The following is a 19,186-nucleotide window of genomic DNA, read 5'->3' on the forward strand; positions in this document are numbered from 1 at the left end:
TTCAAAGGTTGAAAGTTATGCATAAGAAAATAAATGCTTTATTTGCGTGGGACTGCATTGATATGCAACAACCTAAATACAAACATTTAATATGAAATATATTAGTCATATAGCTTAAGCCTGTCATCCCAGCTAACACATGATGTATGATTGCTCTTTGCATTTGATACACGAAGTAAAACAAAAGCTAGATTTGATCAGTAGCGTCTGATAATAGACCGGATCAAAAAACAATCATGTTTCTTCATTGTCCCGATATATATCTGTAGAGGTTTCATTTCATTATCATTCTCCCAGTAAAACATGAGGCTTATCCACAACCATATTAAAATTATTCATCAATTTTATTGAGCTTATCACGTTTCATGCCCCAAGGCACGATGTTCAAGTCTACTTGCGCCCCCTGGCGGACCATTAGAAATGATCGCATGTCCCTATCATCAGAAAACAAATGTCTGGTCCTTAAATGTTTTTCCTTAAAAGACAGATCTCATCGCATCTTTCAAATATAGACCCTTTCTGGATTGAATGTGTAAGACCATTAAATACCTAATGCGGAAAGTTTGAAGCTGCAGTTCTTTCGCATAGTAAATTCAAGTCCAGGCTGATTTTCTTACTAATCAAAAGCAATAAACATACAGACAAACATTCAAACATACACATATACTTGTATCATTCCTTAAAGGTCTTATTTCCTTTTTTATGGCCGATTAAGACCCTACAAATTGAGCAAACCAAGCATTAATCCTATTGCAAAAAGCAATTCATCACAGTTAAACCAGCCATTAAATTAATCAGTCCTTCAGATAATTAATCACTGTTGATTTAAACCTGTGCATCAATTATCAGGCAATCCATTTGTGAGAGGGAAGACAAAAACTGGACAGAACCGTTTGGGCAGAGAGAGAGAGAAGAGGTAATGTCTGGGTCCATTTTTCAATAACAATTTTCAGTCTTCTGTTAAAGTTAAAGTTAAAAGGTTGAATCAGAGAAAATCACAAATAAGCCCTGAGAACCGGCTGTAGAAAATGAGCTCTTTGTGCCAACGCTCATGATCACACCTGTCCGATATATTTTTTACATATATGGCAGAACTGATTCGTCAGTCTGTGCTATGGCTGGGACATACTGTACTAAAAAGGAGACGAATGGGAATGTCAAAGCTCATCCTTCTCCATTTGCTTAAAGGCTTCCAAGTCCTCCTGCCAATCAGCCATAAGCGAGTCCACCGATCGACTGCTTGAGTCCTCATCCTCTGCAGGCTCCTCCCCTACGTCCACGGCAACATAACTGCTGGCCCCTCCCTCCGCTGGCCCCGTCCCACTTTCCTGCCCTTCCACCGGCTGTTCCTGAGTAGTGACTTGTGATTGGTCAAGAGGTTCAGATACGTCAGAACTGTGGTCTTTTTCCTCCATGGAGCAGTCCTCTTCCTCTGTGCCATCCGTATCTATGATGAAAGGAGGGTGGTTGAATAAATGGTGGTTGCATAAAATCTAAACCTAATATACTAAGCAAAAACCTGTGTTAGCTTCGTTATAAACAAAGCATCTTTCAAGTGGGTTTGACGCACAAAGGGAAACCCAAGGAGGAGAGGTACTTACTGCCATCCAAGAGGGTGCCCGGGAGGGCTTTCCCTTTAAAAATGGCTTCTGCTCATCCAAGAAAGAAAGGAAATAAGAGAAGCATTGTAAAAGGAGGACAGTTACAAATACAGAGGAAGGAAGAATAAGAAAAAAATGAAAACAGAAGGAGCAACATACATAACCTCTCACTATTTTCTCAAGTTAGGTCTTAATATAAAAAAAAAATGATTGAGGAGAATTAAATAAAGTACTATCTCGTGCTTCTGATATGTCTTAGGAGGTGTCTCACCTCTGTCTCTTGCTTTATCACTAAGCAGCACCTCCACCTCCCTGTATTCCTTCAGAGCCTCCAAAAGTATGTTGCCTTCTTTGTGGAACAGGAAGAGGAGAGGCAAAGTGACATCATCAGTGTTCCGCCCATCTCCTGCCATCTGGAATAATGGAGCCGTGTCACTGCTGCTGCCCTCATTATCATCTAAACAAAAATAATCCCAACAGAGAAAAACACAATTAATAAAAATGCGTCGTGTTATACATGACCGTACAAAAAATTGCCAAAAAAATCTCTCCTTGGAGAATTAGCAAAACTGAGATGTTTTTGATGAATTGGTAGTAACATCTCTCACCGATGACAATGCCTCCTATGGCCCCAGCTTTCTGAATATGCCTGGCCTTCTCTGCAAACATGCACTGGCCCCTCTGCAGCAGAGCAATCCGGCCAGCCACAATCTCACCGTTAGTCAACTCGGAACAGCCGTTGTAGGGCTCTGCTACGGTTACAAACCCACGCACCTGAAGGAGAGCAAAGAGAGATGAGAACGGCATACAGAATAACTAATATTCCCACCCTTAAGCAAAAACAAAGAATACAGATACAACAAAGGTCAAGTTCACATTTATCATACTCACCCCAGAGCTGCTTTTGAAAAGATCCACTCCGAACTGCGCGGGCCCTGCGGTCAGTACCACTCTACCAAAAAAAGGATGTGACACAATCTGAACAGCTCGTGGAGGAAGCTGCTCTTTCTGCTGCTGGCTGGAAAGCTCCATCATCTCCTGCATGAAACGCATGCCGTCCTCTGCAGCAACATTGCTCACAGCCTGTGGAGGGAGAGAGATTTGGGATGGCGTTTCTTTTGGATTACAAAACAGACTGTCAGGCCACAAAGTTAATTAGCTTTACTTGATTGAAGCATTTATTTATTTTTATAAGTTTCATTTATATACAGTCTGTAGTAGAGTAGGCGGGGCGAGACCGTGGTTCGAGTCCGGTGAGTAATTGTGAATTAGCGCCAGCTGTAAGCACACCGGCCTCGAATCACGTAGGAGATGGGAGAATATAAAAGATACGAGCGACCGGACCGTCGAAGAGAGAGGACCGGGCCCGAACTTGTGTTATGTTTGTATTTATATTATGTTTTGTTCGCCGGCGGTCGTCCGTGAGGGGCCGCCGGCTGTTATATTACTTTATTAAATGTTTAAATGTTTGCCGGTTACCGCCTCCTTCCTTCGATTTTATTGAGATGTGTTACACAGTCTGTCACACATTTAAATGGTGTACGAATGTTGATAAACATGGTCCGTGATCTGTGTAATACCTGTGTAGCGTGCTGAACGAGTTGCACTCTACCATCCTTCAAGTGGATGAGACTAACACCCATCCGTCTCAGCAAATCCAGGTGTTCTGGATTATTGGCCATGAAGTCCTGAGCCCTCAATGGAGGAAGGCCCATACCAGGCTCTCTGCAGTATAAAGAGAGACAAAAACAAAATAATGTTGAAACTCTAAAATAAAAGGTTTGTCTTTGCGATTGCTATCGAATATGTAACATGCTACAGAAACACCGTCCAGATGGTCAAACATTCTCACCGTTGGAGCGCCGGGCGTGGAGAGCTCTTATCTACAGCACTCCTGATTGGTTCACGAAAATTGCGTGGGAAGGCAGGGTCAGGAAAGAGAAGGCGGTTGTTGGGGCAAGTCCACTCAAAATTTGAGTCATCCATCTCCTCTTCACCCTGAGATGGCAGAAAGACATAAAACTTGAGAAAGCAGCACACCACTAAAATCTCGGAGTAAGATAATACTCAGAAACAGAGCTGTTCTCAAAAGAGCTCATTATATTAAACTCAACACTGACTAGTGTTATAGTAAAAACCTAGACAGGTACACAACACAGAACTTTAATGATGCTGAGGTGCAATACCATATTGTTAACCATAGGGGGCGTTGAGTTCAAGGCAGTAGACAGAGAGAGAGGGAGCAGGTGCGCTTCGGTTGTAAAGATATAGTCTTCCACATTAAAAGGCAAATCCTCCTCATCAGCAAACAGCAGGAACAGGTACTTAAACATCTCCGCCAGGAAGAAAGAGTCCATGCTGAAAGAGATATATGCTATATATGAGTCAGCCTGTTGAGACGACAAACTCTCAGTTATGTAACTCCTTTATTTACTCATATTTCCTCTATTTACTCATAAGCGCTCCTTCTACAAAACCAAGTCTGTATAACACCATTACCAATAAACCATCTCTCAAGCAACATGCGTAAGCAACATTACCGGTCCTCGTGACTCCCTGTCCTCACATCCTTCATAGCAGCAAATCCGCAGGGAACTCGAGCGAAGCGGTTCAGATTCTCCAGAATGGTCCGCCCCGCCTCCAGATAATACGGATCTTTGGTGGCCTTTAAGAACAAAGCAATAACAGAGTTAAAGGAAAAAGTTCACCCCAAAATTTTTATTCCATCATACACATGTTGTCCAAACCCATTTGATTTGTCTAAAACCACAAAACATGATAGGAAGAAAGTATGAGCAGTCTCCATAACTGTTCCTAAAAATGCCTCGTGTCATACAAAAGAAAAGTCATACAGGTTTAAATTTACACAACATTGAGTGTCTTTCAGTCCTGACTGAAAAATCACTCGAATACTGTCACATCACATGCAATTACATTTGCTGGATGATAAGTGCAAAGGACGTAGGCTGAAAACTTGGTCGCTCATATATACCTTATAAAGAAAGTAGGTGCTTTCTGCAAACTCTGGCCGCAGGGGATGTTGGGCCCAGTGAACCCTGAAATCAGTGGTGAATGCCTGATAAGATGATGCAAAAGAGAGACATTTGGGGGGTAGAGCAAAGCCAAGGACAGTTGCAGTTGAAACCATGCACGTTGAAAACATTCAAACAGTTTCAGACAGACAGCTGAAAAGAGGATCTACTATACCTCAGGGAGGAAATTATGTTTTTTGGTGACTTGATAAAGCATTTCGTGTGTCTCTATGGCTGGCCGAATATCCCCCTTTAACACCTGCAAAGAACAGAGAAGCGCAGATCTTTAAAATTTTCATATTCCTGACAATTTGCAAAGAAAGAGACAATGGACACACTGATTTTGCACCTGCAGTCCAGGGAAAAATGCAAGCAAGGAGTCCATCCAGGTGCGGGCCGGTAGCAGGGGTTTGTGGATGTGGACGTCCAGTAGCAAAGGAGGTTGGCTGATATATTTCATTATGGATGCGTAGTGCTGCAACATACCATGCGATCACAATAAAGGAATACAGAAGACATGATAAACAGACCTGCCAGTGGCTCATATCGCTGATGTTTCAAACGTATCCTAAATCCACTTATTGAAGTAAAACTTTATATACTCACAATATTAAAACGCTGCCGATATTGGTCATCTCCTAGTAATACATAGGCCTTCATCAAATATTCATAATAGGAATCTATGCCTGCTCCAACTCCGCTATCTGTAAGGAAAAAAATACAAAAACAATTAATGTAAACTACTTTTTCTTAACATGTGAAAACATGCTCCGCTGTTTTGATTTAAATTTTGTGTAAGGCTTACCCCTGCGCACCCACTCTCCAGAATGGATGTTAATGGTTGTTCCCACGAGATTACTATTCCTCTGTCTCTTTTCCCAAAGGAAGTCCAGAGCTCTTCTCGCATGGGCCTGTAAACAATACGTCAAAATGACAACACCTAAATATTGGCCTATTTTAATACATAAGTCATTGTAAGTCTCTTTCAGCGAAGCCACAGAAAACATTCCTGACCAGAGAATAAGCAATCTGTAACGCCAGTGTTTCCTGTAGTTGTATAATTTGTCTTGCAGACAGTACATTCAGGCCTTAACTATACATTCTTCAGACTGAACCAGTACAAACATTCTGGGAACCAGCATTCTGCGGCTACATAAGTCCATTGTTTGTTACGCAACAACCACATTTGTATTCACAGAAGATAACTTAGTGGTCTGAACAATGCAGATAAACAGGAAATGTACAGAACGTCACGTTTTCAACTAATTATCTTTTCAGAATATTAGAAACACAAAAGCAATGCTATAAGCTAGCTACTTAAAATTAAACTGGTAACATTATGCAATGTTGAGCTGTCACCTCAAATATAGGGTCTCCGGTAAACCGACTCAGGGCTGCAAACTCCAGTATAAGTGTACCAGCACAGGCAGTGCAGGTGTCCGTTTCAGTGCCTGTACGTGTCTCGGGTCCTCTGACTCCATAACGCAGATTCACCTGTGAATGCATCCAATCGCATGTCAGAAAAATAATTGAAATTAAATGTACAGCACACCTTAAAGTTAACTACAATAACAAAGACGTCATCAACACAGACCTATTGTGTAATACCTGGAAATGTGGTGACTAAGCTGATGTTTTTTACGTATACAATAAAACTGCAAGCCAGTAAAACATGCCAATGCCGACAAGGAAATGAACAGACATGCAGATAATAAGACTGTGCAGCTATAGTGGGGAGTCACAGTCTCCTTATTCCCTCCACTAAGGCAGATTTTTAACAAACCACTGCCATGCCGAGCACAGCCAAACAGGAAAGAGTGTTAGCTAGCACTAAAAACGCTACAAGGCTATTTCATAGGCTGTAAAAGGAAAATCCAGGTACATATTTTCATACCCCTGACAGTATTTCAGTCATGCATGTTGCATGTGTGTACACATGTGTGATCACTCACTCTAGGGTAAGGCAGACCACTGCTGGTGTTAAACGCAGGCAGCAATCTGAGCCCAAGATCTTTGGCCATGTGCAGCAGTTCATCCCGGTACCAGACCATTCCACCGCTTTCCTTCAGCATGATGGCCATGGAGTGACCCCCCAGCAGTCCACTGAGAGAACAGAGATTTAACTCAATCAAAGAATTCGAAATTCACTATAAAATGACTAAAAAGAGATCACATACTATTTACAACTGTACAGAATTACTTACCCTAGCACACGAATATTGGTCTCAAATACAGACACCACGATGTCATTATCTAAGCGTACATCGGTCACTACTCTCCTCACCGCCTCCTCAAACTCCACCGTCTTATTCAACAGCTGTGGGACGTCAAACCAGGCAGTAAGCAAACAACCCTGGGTGTGTGATTTAACATTTATATTTGTCTGCGTGTGTGCTTTCGTGTTTGTGCTTAAGGTGTTACTTACCGCAAGAGTGTCAAGTGTGTCGATAAGGGTGAGGGAGAACCTGCAAGAACAGGAGAACTGTTTCTTTTTACTGCATTTCAATGAATTACAAATGAATCAAAATACCACTTGCGGATCTACAATTTCAAAACTTGTCCACTTAATTTTCGTCTACGACTTACTTCCCCAAGGCATCATCTATATCCCCTCGACTAGGCTCTAGTCCACGCACTCGTCCACGGCAGGTCAAGGGCATCAGCTCGTCTGCAGGGTAGGCGTGGTCCTTCAGACAAAAAATATGAGATGGAAGTGAAACCAGACAGTTGTTATCTACAATCAGACCTCTCGATGTGCGTTTGTTCTTTGAATTGAAACTAGGGTGTCGCATTCCAGATGATTATATGTAAAGACGTTGTTTGATTTGCAACCTGTTCTACCTAGCAATTTATTCAATGGCAAGAAAAACTCTGGAACATTATGTGCTGGAACGATATAGGGATAGTTGAAAGGGATAGTTCACCCAAAAATGTAACATAACGGTAGATATTTGGAAGAATGTCAGTAACTGAACAGATCTCATCCACATTGACTCCCATAGTATTTATTTTCCCTACTATGGCAGTAAGTGGGGGATGAGATCTGTTTGGTTACAAGCATTCTTCAAAATATCTTCTCTTGTGTTTAGCAGAACAAATACATTTATATAGGCTTGAAACAACCTGAGGGTGACTAAATAATGACAGAATTTACATTTTTGGGTGAACTATCACTTTAAGAAACAGTCTCTACGATATTATGCACTTCTGTTCTTAAAGAACCACAAAAGCAGTTAATCGGTACTGTATGGTGTGTACATACCATGTAATTCTGATAAGCGTGGTCAAACATTTCCAGAACTTGGTTCCTGAGAAGATGGGAAAAGCAATGTCAGAAGTTACAAACACATTTCTGAGGTTATCATTTACAGGTCAAGTGATCTCTTGAGTTTAACTCAAAATGTACCTAAGTTTGCTCTTCTCCTCTCTAGTCATGGTCTCCGACAGCCCGATGGAGGTTCCCAAAAATATCAGCATCCAAAAAGCAGGCAACATTGTCGCAGAACGAAGCATCCACAATCCCAACATGACTTTAATCCACAGGTAGGGCACACTTCAATAGACACCCTGAGCAGATGTCTGACAAACTGTCTGTTGTCTTAGATGAGTTGTTCCATCACTTCCAAATGTAGAAAGATTCCAGGCAGATGTAGGACCATCAGAGTATTAGCTTTTTATGATGCACATTCACAGCTCCAACAGAGCCTCCCGTTCTTATCTAAATGTCTCGCTTGGATGGATGCAGTTCTGGTGCATTTCTGAGATGCTTCTCGTTTCAACAGTCACTAGTAAAATTTGATTAAAGAAGACATAGTGATCTGACTAGTCAATTCTCACACACTTCCTTCTTGATTCCCGGACAGCTTCTGTTGCCCCACCTTCTGTCACCTTAATAACATGCTGACATCCATGTGACATATTGATCATCAGCCATACAACAATTACAAGACTACATGCCTACAAATCCCCAGCAGAAACAGGCTTGATGGGAGCTCCAGATGGGGCCATGGAAAACGATGCTTTGTTGTTAAGAGCAACCATCACCACGGGTAACCTTAATAAGATCGGTTTCATTCACCAAAATATAACTTGATTCTTAAACTGTGGATGGAAATCTTGGATAACCAGTTACCAGTCTATACCTCAGTTTTAAACGTGAGGGATATGCCGTATCTTCACGCAAAAAGTCCAGGAGAAATTGATTGTTGTCAAGGCAATCTGCTGAACAAATCTGATTTAACTGGACATGCTTTGTTGTTTAGCTCACCGGCTAATCTAACCCGTCGATGACAGCTCGTCTTCTACAACAGCTGTTACTAAATGAGACACGCTGTTTAACTAGCATAGTTCTTAAATCCGATCTTAAATCCGTCGACCAGCCATTACGATGTTTATTCGAAAGCAGAACAGCGACAAATTAAACAAAAATCCCGTACTAGTGGTCTTACATCAGGTGTATAGGGTCACGGTTCCCTCTTACGATCCCGTAGTGAATGATGATTACACACGACTGACGCTGGATCATAGGCGGACGTCAACATCCGCATCCGGGTAATACCGACTAACTTTACACGCCCCAAGTGGCGCCCTGAGTAAAGAAATGTATTTATCATTCAAGATATACAATTGTTACTCTATTATAAGTATAATACTTGTAATAACGTCAGGAAATATACTGAACGTATTATTTGTATAATGTGTACAGGACATTTGACAAAAAAACGTAACCTAGGACTGGGTGGAACTCATATCAATGTAATAATGTTCATAAACGCAAATTGGCCAGGTTGCATTTTTTTTAATTAAACTGGAGAGACGTGATTTTCAGACGAACGTGACAAAAAAACTACATTTCACAGCTCGCACGCATTTCACGTGACTTCCTCGTGCTGTGACGTAACTGACATATCAATACACTACGGTTGTCGACTCAGTTGAAAGCGCAAGACAGCCCGAGCCCTGGAAAAAGCTTATTCAGCTCACGGGAAAGAAAAGGTACTTTAAGTTGCAGTCTTTTTTGCTGTTATGACACACAGTAAATTTAAATTTTAACAACCCAAATATCCTGTCTTTCAACATAATGTATGAGTGTGACAATAACACAGTTGTATTTCATGTTGTTTCATTGATGTTATTCAAAGATGTCTCGCGATATGAAGAAGCTTACTGGGCTCGTGGCAGCTACATTCACACCTCTCACTGCAGAAGGGTAACATTTCATCCTCTCCAAAAGAATACTATTTAAATGAGGTCCAACTGTGATCATTGATCTTTTGTTTATTCCATGTTGTTCTTCAGGGAGATTCATCTTTCTGTTATTGGGCCATACATTGATTATCTTACAGAGACACAGAGTGTCCAGAAGGTGTTTGGTAAGTTAAAGCTGTATTGCATTCTTGTGTAATAAAACATTGTATAAATTATACAACATTTTTCCATTTAATATAATAGTTTGGGGTACAGAAAACTGCTCTACTGTACGTCGTTTCCCAGGAAGTGTGTTAAGTAATTTTTGTATTTTGTAATTAACTCCACCTTCGTTTGAAAAGTAAATGGCACAACAGGTGAAGGTTTTTCTTTAACTGTGGATGAAAGAAAGCGTCTTGCTGCCGAATGGTGCCTACAGGGCAAGGGCAAGTGAGTTATGTATAATATATTTTTTTACATTTTCTAATGAAATGCAATAGTTGTCAGAGGAGAATACTTTTTTGTGACTATGTGTTTGTGTTTGTTCAGACTCGAGCAGGTCATAGTTCATGTTGGCTCTATGAGTATAAAAGATACTCAAGAACTGGTGAGCACATTTTTCTTTTGCTTCACATGCATCGCCTGCATTTTATAAATGCAATCTTGTATTTTTTTATATAACAACATCACCTAAAAAGAATTCAACCTAAGACTGTTTCTGTGTAATACATATTTTTATGTAGGTACAAATTAACAGGTAGTTCACTTGTGAACTCGTGATTGTTTCAAAATGCTGAGTGGATGTTTTTCTTGTTTCCTGTAGGCTCAGCATGCTGCCAGTATTGGGGCGGATGGTATAGCAGTAATCTCCCCTTCCTTCTTCAAACCCACTAATGCAGGTTTTTAATTTTTCCCGTTTTCTAATTTCTCATATTTTTCTTTTTTACTGCTTTACTTGATGTCTCTTTGAAACTTTAAAGTAATTTAAAAGATATAGTCAGCTGTGCTTTCTCATGTCTGCCATACCACAGCTTCCTTTTTTTTCTCAGATGCATTGAGGATGTTTCTAAAGGAAGTGGGAGCCGCTGCTCCAGATCTTCCGTTATATTATTATCATATTCCAAGCATGACTGGAGTTGGTTGTAAGTGAAACCATCATCATTACTGTCGATGAGTTTTTACTGTGCAATTGTGACTGTGACATTTTAGAGATTTTATCTATACTTTAGAATATGATTTTTCTCTGTTTTAACCCTCTACCCAACTAACTCCATCTTTTTGTCTTCTAGTGGAAGTGGCTGATGTGCTTAATGGCATTGAGAAGATGATCCCCTCTTTTAACGGAGTGAAATTCAGTGGAACTGACCTAAGGGATCTTGGACAATGTGTCTGTTACAGCCAGTCCCACAACTGGTCTGTCCTGTATGGAGTTGATGAAGTATAAATTCTCATTAATCTAATGGGCAATTCCATGAAAATGTTAACCATACTGTGAAATTTACTTTTATTATGGTAACAGCACAGATTTTAGCATTTGGTGGTTCAAATACCCATATTAGATCTCTCTTCAAATTTTTAAATAATTTGTTTTATTTTTAGTGCATGCTTTTTCATAGTTAGGTAACAGCCATTTTAAGGGTTGTCACATCCTTAACGCTACATATTCCTCATAAATGGACACATAAAAAATAAAATAAAGTAACAATTTTATGTTCTATAAAGAGGCATCCCTTCTCCATTAATTGGATATTTTTGCTTCAGGTTTATGCATTTTATTTAACAGAAATCCTACAAAGTTTGTCGTCTCCCAAAATAACAGATCCTGTTTTTTGTCACATCCATAACGCATGTTTATTTCCCTTTTTAATTTGTTCAAAGAGTGACATTCTTTGATGTTGAGACTCAATCAACAAGGGTTTAGTAAAAAATTAACAAATGGTTATATATTCATAACAAATTCATTCTCTGAGCATTTTAATGTCACGTCCATAACTTTGGAATTGCACTAATGCATTTATATTTTTACAACATTTTTATGGATATCATTTGTGTTTTAACATGTGTGAAATGTTTTTATTTAACACTTTGTGCTTCAGCAACTCCTGGGTGCTTTGGTACTGGGTGTTCACGGAGCTGTGGGAAGGTAAGTGTCAACATCACGGCATCTTCAAGCTTCTCCATTCAGGATGACTTGTGCAGTTTCGAATTTCAGCCCTTCAACTTCTCTTTCAGGTCCTAGTTATCATGAAATTGACCTCTTTGTTGTAATCGGTTGTTATTTTAACAGTTAGTATTCTGCTAACAGTTTCACACATGTTTGAGAATCTAGTTACAAAGATTGGCTTAATAATGGATTCCAAACAAAAACAATGCCTGTTGGCACATTCTTGTAACTGAGGAGGTGTAAAAATCTCAACGCTCTCTCTTCTTCCCAGCACATATAACTACCTCGGATGCAAAGCGAAGGAAATGCTTTCTGCTTTTGATGAGGGTAAAATGACGCAGGCCAGAGACCTACAGGTATCTTACCCATCCCATGTTAAATGTGCATCTGTTTGGCTTTATTACATGTGTTTTAACATCCACTTTGCTGTTAAATCATTTCATTCATCTGTTAAAACTGTGTCCGTAATCTTATGATTTACTCTATAGTTTTAACCGCAACATTTAATAATTCGTATTTTCTTATAGTTTAAATGTATGGACGCTATCACATTTGCCAAGAACCTTGGTGAGTTGACCATTTTCCCCATACTTGAAGTACAACCATGGTTATTATAGTTTCGATTTTAGTTTTATAATTATTTTTTAATTAGCTTTTATTTTTCATAAATAAAAGTTTCATAACTTTTTATGTTAATTCTACTTAAAGTTTTAGCAGTTTTGTTATATGCTTTTGTCATTGTATCATTTTATTTATTTATGTTGCTATATAGGATTAATTTATTTTATATATAGTTTTTGTTTAATATTATATTTAAAATCCATCCATCCATCCATTTTCTACCGCTTTATCCGAACTACCTCGGGTCACGGGGAGCCTGCGCCTATCTCAGGAGTCATCGGGCATCAAGGCGGGATACACCCTGGATGGAGTGCCAACCCATCGCAGGGCACACACACTCACTCATTCACTCACGCACTCACGCACTCACACCCTACGGACAATTTTTCCAGAGATGATATTTAAAATCATTTTACATTTAATGAACTTATGAAATTTAGTAAACTTCAATAACCTTGAGTATAAATGTAGGTCTCAGTTTGGCATAGCTTCGTTGTTCTCATGTATATTTAGGAAACTTTTCAGAAAGTGTTTGCATTAACCTCACTTGATTTGAACATTTGTGCTGTACAGGTTTTGATGTGGCCGTGAATAAACAGGTGATGAGTGAACTGTCAGGGTTAGAGCTGGGTCCTCCCCGTCTTCCAATGCTGCCCTGCCCCATCTCAAAGGCCCAGACTATAGCACAGAAAATCAAGGACACCTATTGTTTAACATAAATTTACAAAGTCCAGAAGACAGGTTTGACTTAATCACCAGTGCCAATGACCTTAAAATTACTGAATTTGTTATGCATTTTTATACATGCACACATTTGAAATTTACTTTTGTGAAATGTACATTTTGTACGTTATACGCTTGATATTTTTATTGTTTTATGTTGTTCCTATAACCACAGAAAAATGAAATAACAATTTATTTCTGATTTTCTTAATATTTCGGTGTTATTTTGTTTTCTGGTGATTAATGTAATGGATGTCCGTCTGGGGGACTAAGATCAGTTCGCGATCAGTGTTGGGTGTAACTAGTTACTAAGTAATTAGTTACTGTAATTTAATTACTTTTCCCTTGAAAAAGTAAAGTAAGGGATTACTCATATGTTTTCTGTAATTTAATTACAGTTACTTTTCATGCAATTAAACTAAATACTTTGTGCAATATGTGTGCAATAGTGTAGTGGACATCAAAATTCAAAGTCTTACTTTAAAATCTATGCTTTAATGTATAATTCTCACATTTGTAATACTTTGGTCAGTTAATAATATTATTTATTTGAATGAATTAAATAAGCTGTTTCATGTCTGTCCTTGAATCACTTAACTAATCAAGGTTGATGTAGGATATAGAAAGTAATTAGTAATGAGTAACTAAATACTTTTTGGACAGAGTAATTTGGACAGTAATCTAATTACACTATTGAATCTGTAATGAGTTACTAGTAATTAGTTACTTTTTCAGAGTAACTTACCCAACACTGGTCGCGATTGCACCCTCGTGTAAGACACTTATCAAAGTATTTCTACAGTTTGTTACAAATAACATTCCTCACAAAACGTGTACTGTAAGCATTTCTTGCAAAAAGTGTACTGTAAGTATGAAAATCCACTGCTCTGACATGCAGAACAGAATCAATGTATTAACTTTTTATCAAGTTACTAGAACTAATACTGTACTATTAATACACTAAATTCATATTTGCACATGTAACTCACATTTTTGTATCATTTTGTAATAACACATAAAGGGAACATTTTTGTATTTCAAGAAATATGTTTACATTAAAATGAACGTAATTAAATATCAGTCATGTGTTTAAACATTCTGTGTTGTTCTGTTTCAGTCTGTAGATTGTATTTAAAATTTAAACTGAAAATAATTACAATAAAAATACTAAATTGTAGAAATGCCAGTGCTATCTAATGAAGACTGTGACCACATTATGCCCAGGACTGTACTGTCATCACCCATCATGTTTAAAGCTGACTACACAGTATGGCTGACATACTGTTGTATTGCAACACTAGCCATTTTCTCCCAGTCTGGAAAGTTTGTATCTGACACTGACATCCAAGCTCCTCAAAATTAAACTTTTTGAAGAATCATTTTAGAATAAACACTTCTTTCAACAGACACATTTGAGAAATGCTGCCCTCGTGTGTCTAATCGATTCACCTGCAAGTCTACATTTCACACGTCAGTGTCAATTCACTACTTTGAATGCACACAGTGCTACTTTGTGTGTTATGATGATGATCTTAAACAAAATGAATCAATATACTGTGCTCATTTATCTTAAAGTTGTACTTTTTTTGAAAACTAATTTAATGCCAAACATTCTTCGGAATCGAATACCAACCAGTTACACCACATAACGTAACTAGGTAAAAGTTTCACATTTCACAATTAGTTGCGCCATTGGAGAAATTGCGACATTAAAGATTGGACATTATTAAACAGTCAAAATATTAGGCTAAAGTAGCACACGAATAATGTTTATTCAGCTGAATACTATCAATTATTATTATTTCTACAGATATACAACATATATGCCTTAAATCCACATCTCTCTCCAGCCTATACGGAACCAATGATTGTGCGTTTAAAAGTAAAACCCGGCGGGACAAAAATAGAGTGACACTAAATATTCACGTATTTCCGGCCAGCTCAGCGTACAGAGGGCTGTGAAGCTGTAATCCCTACATATACATTTTGTACAGCTGTTTTATCTGTTCCGCGTACATCGCCTTTTAATCTCATTTTTGGCAAAATGGTGCTGCTGACAATGATCGCCCGGCTGGCGGATGGACTGCCGCTGGCCGCTTCAATGCAGGAGGACGAGCAGGTATCTGAGCCCAACATCTTATTTACATTAGTGAGAATGACAGTTTGTGACAGATCAAAGAACAATGCCTTGAAAATAGAGAAATTCAATAGTAATCAATCCGACTAATTTACTACATTTTAACCATAGTTAATTTTGATATTGGTTTAAAGCTATTTAATTTGATATTTAACAATCAGATTGCAGTGTGCTAAAGGAGTTTTTATTAATATATATATATTATTGGTGGTATCTGAATTTTAAAAGCTACCCCTACATGATAATTCAAGAATAATTATATTTCTTATTTCTTAAGTCACATGCTTTGTATGGAGTTGACCAATTTGAAATGCTATCAAACAAAATAAATTCAGCGTGGTTAAAGAAACCAGTGAATTACAGTATGTCTTTTTGAAACCCTATTATTTTCGAAATTCAGAGAATGTTGGACGATCTGATACTTTTGCACAAACAATGTGATTCCTTTGTCCCTTTCAGTAAATTGAAATTAACCTCCTACTTACCCATATAGAGCTAATCTGCCGTAAAAGGAAAAGTTCACCTCAAAATCAAAATTGTGTTATTTTCTACTCACTCACACAACGTTTAACATGTTTTAAGACCTCTTGGCGTCTTCAGAACACAAATAAAGATATTTTAGGTAGGTGACATCCGACAGATTTCCAGGCCTCCTGATAGACATCATGGTTGTTGTTGATGTCAAGGTCCAAAGTACTAAAGACATTGTTAAATTAGTCCATCTGCTCATTTTTTTAAGCGACGAGTATACGTGTGTGTGAACAACAAACCAAAATAACGACTTTAATCGATAAAACGTAGTTTGCAGTGTATCGTATAGGTAGCCAGCATTTAACCCTAAGGTCTAACGTCTTTACGTTTCCCCCTTTCATGCTGCCATGAAGGGAAGTGAAAAGGTTTGTTCACCTTTAGACTTTATCTGAAGCGGATCGAGTCACATGTACCAATGTAAAAGTGAGTTTGTTATTGGGTCTGATTTGCACGTCTGTCTTCAGATGGGCAGAGACCTCCAGCAATATCAGAGCCAAGCAAAACAGCTCTTCCGCAAGCTGAACGAACAGAGTCCCACCCGATGCACCCTAGAGGCTGGTTCAATGGCCTTTCAGTAAGTATAATGGCAAATACACCACACTATACCAATAGATAAAATGTGATATGTATTTATTTCAATAGTGCATTAAAGAGGTCATATGGCACAAATATGTGTATTTCTGTGTCATTGGTGTGTTATAAGTTACTCATGTATGTGTATTAGACACGTTAAATTGTAAAAATTCAAGTGTCGGAACAAAAGATGCATTCTATCTAAAAGCGAATGTTCACACAGACCTGCCTGAAACACCTCGTGTAACCACACCCCCACAAATCTATGTCAGTTCGTGATATGATTTGACTAAGACCACCCACATGTATACACAAGTAAGGTGGGTGTACCTGTCAGTACAATTGTTTTGGTACCTTATGTTCCAAATATGTGAAGAGCAGTAAATTTCTGTCACACGCTTGCAGTATTTGACCAATCACTACGCACTGGTTAACTGGCCAATCATAGCACACCTCGCTTTTCATCCAATGAGCTTTGTTAAAATCTATGCGTTTCATAGAGCTGTGGCGAAGAGGAGATACAAACATGCACGGTATATGGAAAATACAGCGTTTTTTAACCTTAAATCTTGTAAACACATTGCATTACATCTAAAACAAACGGTAATATTAGTTTAGACGTGTCATATGACCGCTGTAAAGCTTCTCTTGACCTTTTCTCAAAGCTATTTCATAGATAGTGGAGTTTGCTATCTGGTGCTATGTGAAGCTGGGTTTCCAAAGAAGCTAGCCTTTGCTTATCTGGAAGACCTACAAGCAGAGTTTCATGAACAACATGGGAAGAAGGTGACCACGGTCTCCAGGCCCTACTCCTTTATAGAGTTTGGTAATGGCCTTCATTTTCCATCAGTTTCTTTGACTTCAGAACATCATTAGTCTCCTAATACTTTTCACCTATCAATAGATACGTATATTCAGAAGACCAAAAAGTCATACATTGACAGCAGAGCACGCAGAAACATGAGCAACATTAACACAGAGCTGCAGGATGTCCAAAGGATCATGGTGGCCAACATAGAAGAAGTTCTGCAGAGAGGAGAAGCCTTATCTGGTAAACACTGCTTACGTTGTACTGAATGCAATTCAATGTCAGAATGGGTATAGTCAGTGCTGGAACAAGTTCAACAAAATGAAATATTTCACTTGTTAATATCTTCTATATTTTTCTTCAGCGTTGGACTCTAAGGCCAGCAACCTCTCCAGCCTGTCTAAGAAATACAGGAGCGATGCAAAGTACCTGAATACGCGCTCCACGTACGCTAAGCTAGCTGCGGGCGGAGTCTTCTTCATCATGCTCATCGTATATGTGCGCTTCTGGTGGCTGTGAGTGTATAAGATGTGTGGAGGAGCTCTTGAGAAAGTTACAGTTGAAGAGCAGACAGACTGTCAAGCGACAACAAGCTCACATTGTGTTTTAAAGTGCCGGGCCTGTTCTTAAAGACTGTGGGACACGGCACTTTCCTTCCTTACCTGGCCGTTGTGTCCCTAACCTGATTCTCAATGATCTTTGTTTTAAGAACTACACAGAAGTTCGTCTGCGATTGCTTGGAGTGAGTAATGGATGTGTGTGAATGAAAAGAGGGTAAAAGGCGTGGTTTGTCTGTATGACTGTGTAAAAAATCGTATATACTGTACAGCTGAAGCATAGAGCAACAAACCCTGGAGTTAATGGTTCAATGGCATACGTATTTTAATTTAGATTTGTTAATTCAGCACATTGGGGATTTGAGAGTGGGTGGCTACCACTTCCACTGAACGCTTAACGCTCTGTTCTTCCAGACAGTGGTTTAGGAGAGTTTGACTATTTTCTGGCCTTTAAAGATATAGAGAAACGTTTTATTTATAAGTCTTTTGAATGAAATAGCGTTATTTCTAGAAAAAAAAATCCACAGCATTTAGAAAATGTTGATCAAAGTTGCAAAACACACAGTGCTTAGACTGCAGTGAAGAGATTTACAGTCGTGTTAATTTACTCAATATCTATAAAATAAGCATCATTGAGAGTGGTGGCCTGCTACTTTTTATAAGCAGCAGCTATCTGGGTCAAATTTTGTCAAACAAGCTTATCTATGTCTATAGAACTTACCCTTACACAATTGCAAGCATTTTACTTGGTGTCCTTTTGCTTCCTTTATCAGAGTTTACATTAGTATTTTACATACAGTGAAGAACTAAACACTTAATATCCGACCAGTCATCCATGTGCACACATACATTTCATTTCATGAGACAGAAATGCATTCTAATCAGAAGAGCAATCATTCGGCTCTTCAAGCCTCCTGTAAAAATAAAGTTATTCAAACTCAGATTTGTGAAAATGTCAGTGCCCTTTACACTTACTTTTATTTGTCTTGTTTAATACAACAGCCAAAGACGCTACACTTATTTTTGTGTGTTTTAATCCTGCTAAACAGCATCTTATCTTTGTTGCCATACAAGTTTTATGTCAACCATAGTTAAGTTATGGTACCCCTGGCCTTTCACACGTACATGTTTTGCGCTTAGTGAAGAATTTGCTTCTAGAATTACAGTTGAAGAGCATGACCTGATGAACTCGCTGATAAGAAGTATCTGACATTTACACACACTCCTTAAACATGAATCCAGAACATCCACT

At 38.7% G+C, this 19,186-nt stretch overlaps 3 protein-coding genes across 4 annotated transcripts; 2 read left to right on the plus strand and 1 right to left on the minus strand.

Annotated features, from left to right (window-relative positions):
* Window positions 1-325: 325 nt before the first annotated feature.
* On the minus strand, window positions 326-9,293 carry edem3 (ER degradation enhancer, mannosidase alpha-like 3). Of its 2 annotated transcripts, XM_056772430.1 has the most exons (21): window positions 8,040-9,293; window positions 7,896-7,941; window positions 7,220-7,320; window positions 7,059-7,098; window positions 6,838-6,950; window positions 6,586-6,736; window positions 5,993-6,127; window positions 5,439-5,544; window positions 5,240-5,337; window positions 4,983-5,108; window positions 4,809-4,892; window positions 4,594-4,677; window positions 4,142-4,266; window positions 3,788-3,959; window positions 3,454-3,599; window positions 3,182-3,326; window positions 2,493-2,684; window positions 2,210-2,375; window positions 1,873-2,058; window positions 1,602-1,649; window positions 326-1,447 (listed from the first exon to the last, which is right to left on the minus strand). In XM_056772430.1, the coding sequence occupies exons 1-21, from the start codon at window positions 8,159-8,161 to the stop codon at window positions 1,158-1,160; spliced, it is 2,676 nt and encodes an 891-aa protein (XP_056628408.1). In that variant the 5' UTR covers window positions 8,162-9,293; the 3' UTR covers window positions 326-1,157. The 2 variants fall into 2 exon arrangements, with proteins under 2 accessions (XP_056628408.1, XP_056628409.1); XM_056772431.1 differs by lacking the exon at window positions 1,602-1,649 and having other exon boundaries at window positions 8,040-9,276.
* A 215-nt stretch (window positions 9,294-9,508) lies between these two features.
* Window positions 9,509-14,408, plus strand: npl (N-acetylneuraminate pyruvate lyase (dihydrodipicolinate synthase)). Its single transcript, XM_056772432.1, has 12 exons — window positions 9,509-9,628; window positions 9,775-9,842; window positions 9,932-10,005; window positions 10,183-10,270; window positions 10,370-10,427; window positions 10,644-10,719; window positions 10,870-10,962; window positions 11,110-11,258; window positions 11,917-11,963; window positions 12,256-12,340; window positions 12,512-12,551; window positions 13,179-14,408. The coding sequence occupies exons 2-12, from the start codon at window positions 9,775-9,777 to the stop codon at window positions 13,322-13,324; spliced, it is 924 nt and encodes a 307-aa protein (XP_056628410.1). The 5' UTR covers window positions 9,509-9,628; the 3' UTR covers window positions 13,325-14,408.
* An 821-nt stretch (window positions 14,409-15,229) lies between these two features.
* Window positions 15,230-18,875, plus strand: sec22bb (SEC22 homolog B, vesicle trafficking protein b). Its single transcript, XM_056772433.1, has 5 exons — window positions 15,230-15,447; window positions 16,461-16,570; window positions 17,235-17,395; window positions 17,474-17,620; window positions 17,742-18,875. Exons 1-5 carry the CDS (start codon window positions 15,373-15,375, stop codon window positions 17,894-17,896), a joined length of 648 nt encoding a protein of 215 aa, XP_056628411.1. The 5' UTR covers window positions 15,230-15,372; the 3' UTR covers window positions 17,897-18,875.
* Window positions 18,876-19,186: the final 311 nt, after the last annotated feature.

This window comes from Triplophysa dalaica, chromosome 18 (assembly GCF_015846415.1).
Source record: "Triplophysa dalaica isolate WHDGS20190420 chromosome 18, ASM1584641v1, whole genome shotgun sequence".
In the NCBI taxonomy this organism is placed as follows: Eukaryota; Metazoa; Chordata; class Actinopteri; order Cypriniformes; family Nemacheilidae; genus Triplophysa; species Triplophysa dalaica.

Excerpts from the sequence above, each read along its gene's own strand:
- npl (XM_056772432.1), top strand. The coding sequence starts at position 9,775 with ATGTCTCGCGATATGAAGAAGCTTACTGGGCTCGTGGCAGCTACATTC. Across the intron at positions 9,843-9,931 it reads ACACCTCTCACTGCAGAAGG|GGAGATTCATCTTTCTGTTA; the intron begins GTAACATTTCAT and ends GTTGTTCTTCAG. Across the intron at positions 12,341-12,511 it reads CGCAGGCCAGAGACCTACAG|TTTAAATGTATGGACGCTAT; the intron begins GTATCTTACCCA and ends ATTTTCTTATAG.
- sec22bb (XM_056772433.1), top strand. The coding sequence starts at position 15,373 with ATGGTGCTGCTGACAATGATCGCCCGGCTGGCGGATGGACTGCCGCTG. Across the intron at positions 15,448-16,460 it reads CAATGCAGGAGGACGAGCAG|ATGGGCAGAGACCTCCAGCA; the intron begins GTATCTGAGCCC and ends GTCTGTCTTCAG. Across the intron at positions 16,571-17,234 it reads GCTGGTTCAATGGCCTTTCA|CTATTTCATAGATAGTGGAG; the intron begins GTAAGTATAATG and ends CTTTTCTCAAAG.
- edem3 (XM_056772430.1), bottom strand. The coding sequence starts at position 8,161 with ATGTTGGGATTGTGGATGCTTCGTTCTGCGACAATGTTGCCTGCTTTT. Across the intron at positions 5,338-5,438 it reads TGGAGAGTGGGTGCGCAGGG|ATAGCGGAGTTGGAGCAGGC; the intron begins GTAAGCCTTACA and ends TTTTCCTTACAG. Across the intron at positions 4,678-4,808 it reads AACATAATTTCCTCCCTGAG|GCATTCACCACTGATTTCAG; the intron begins GTATAGTAGATC and ends TCATCTTATCAG.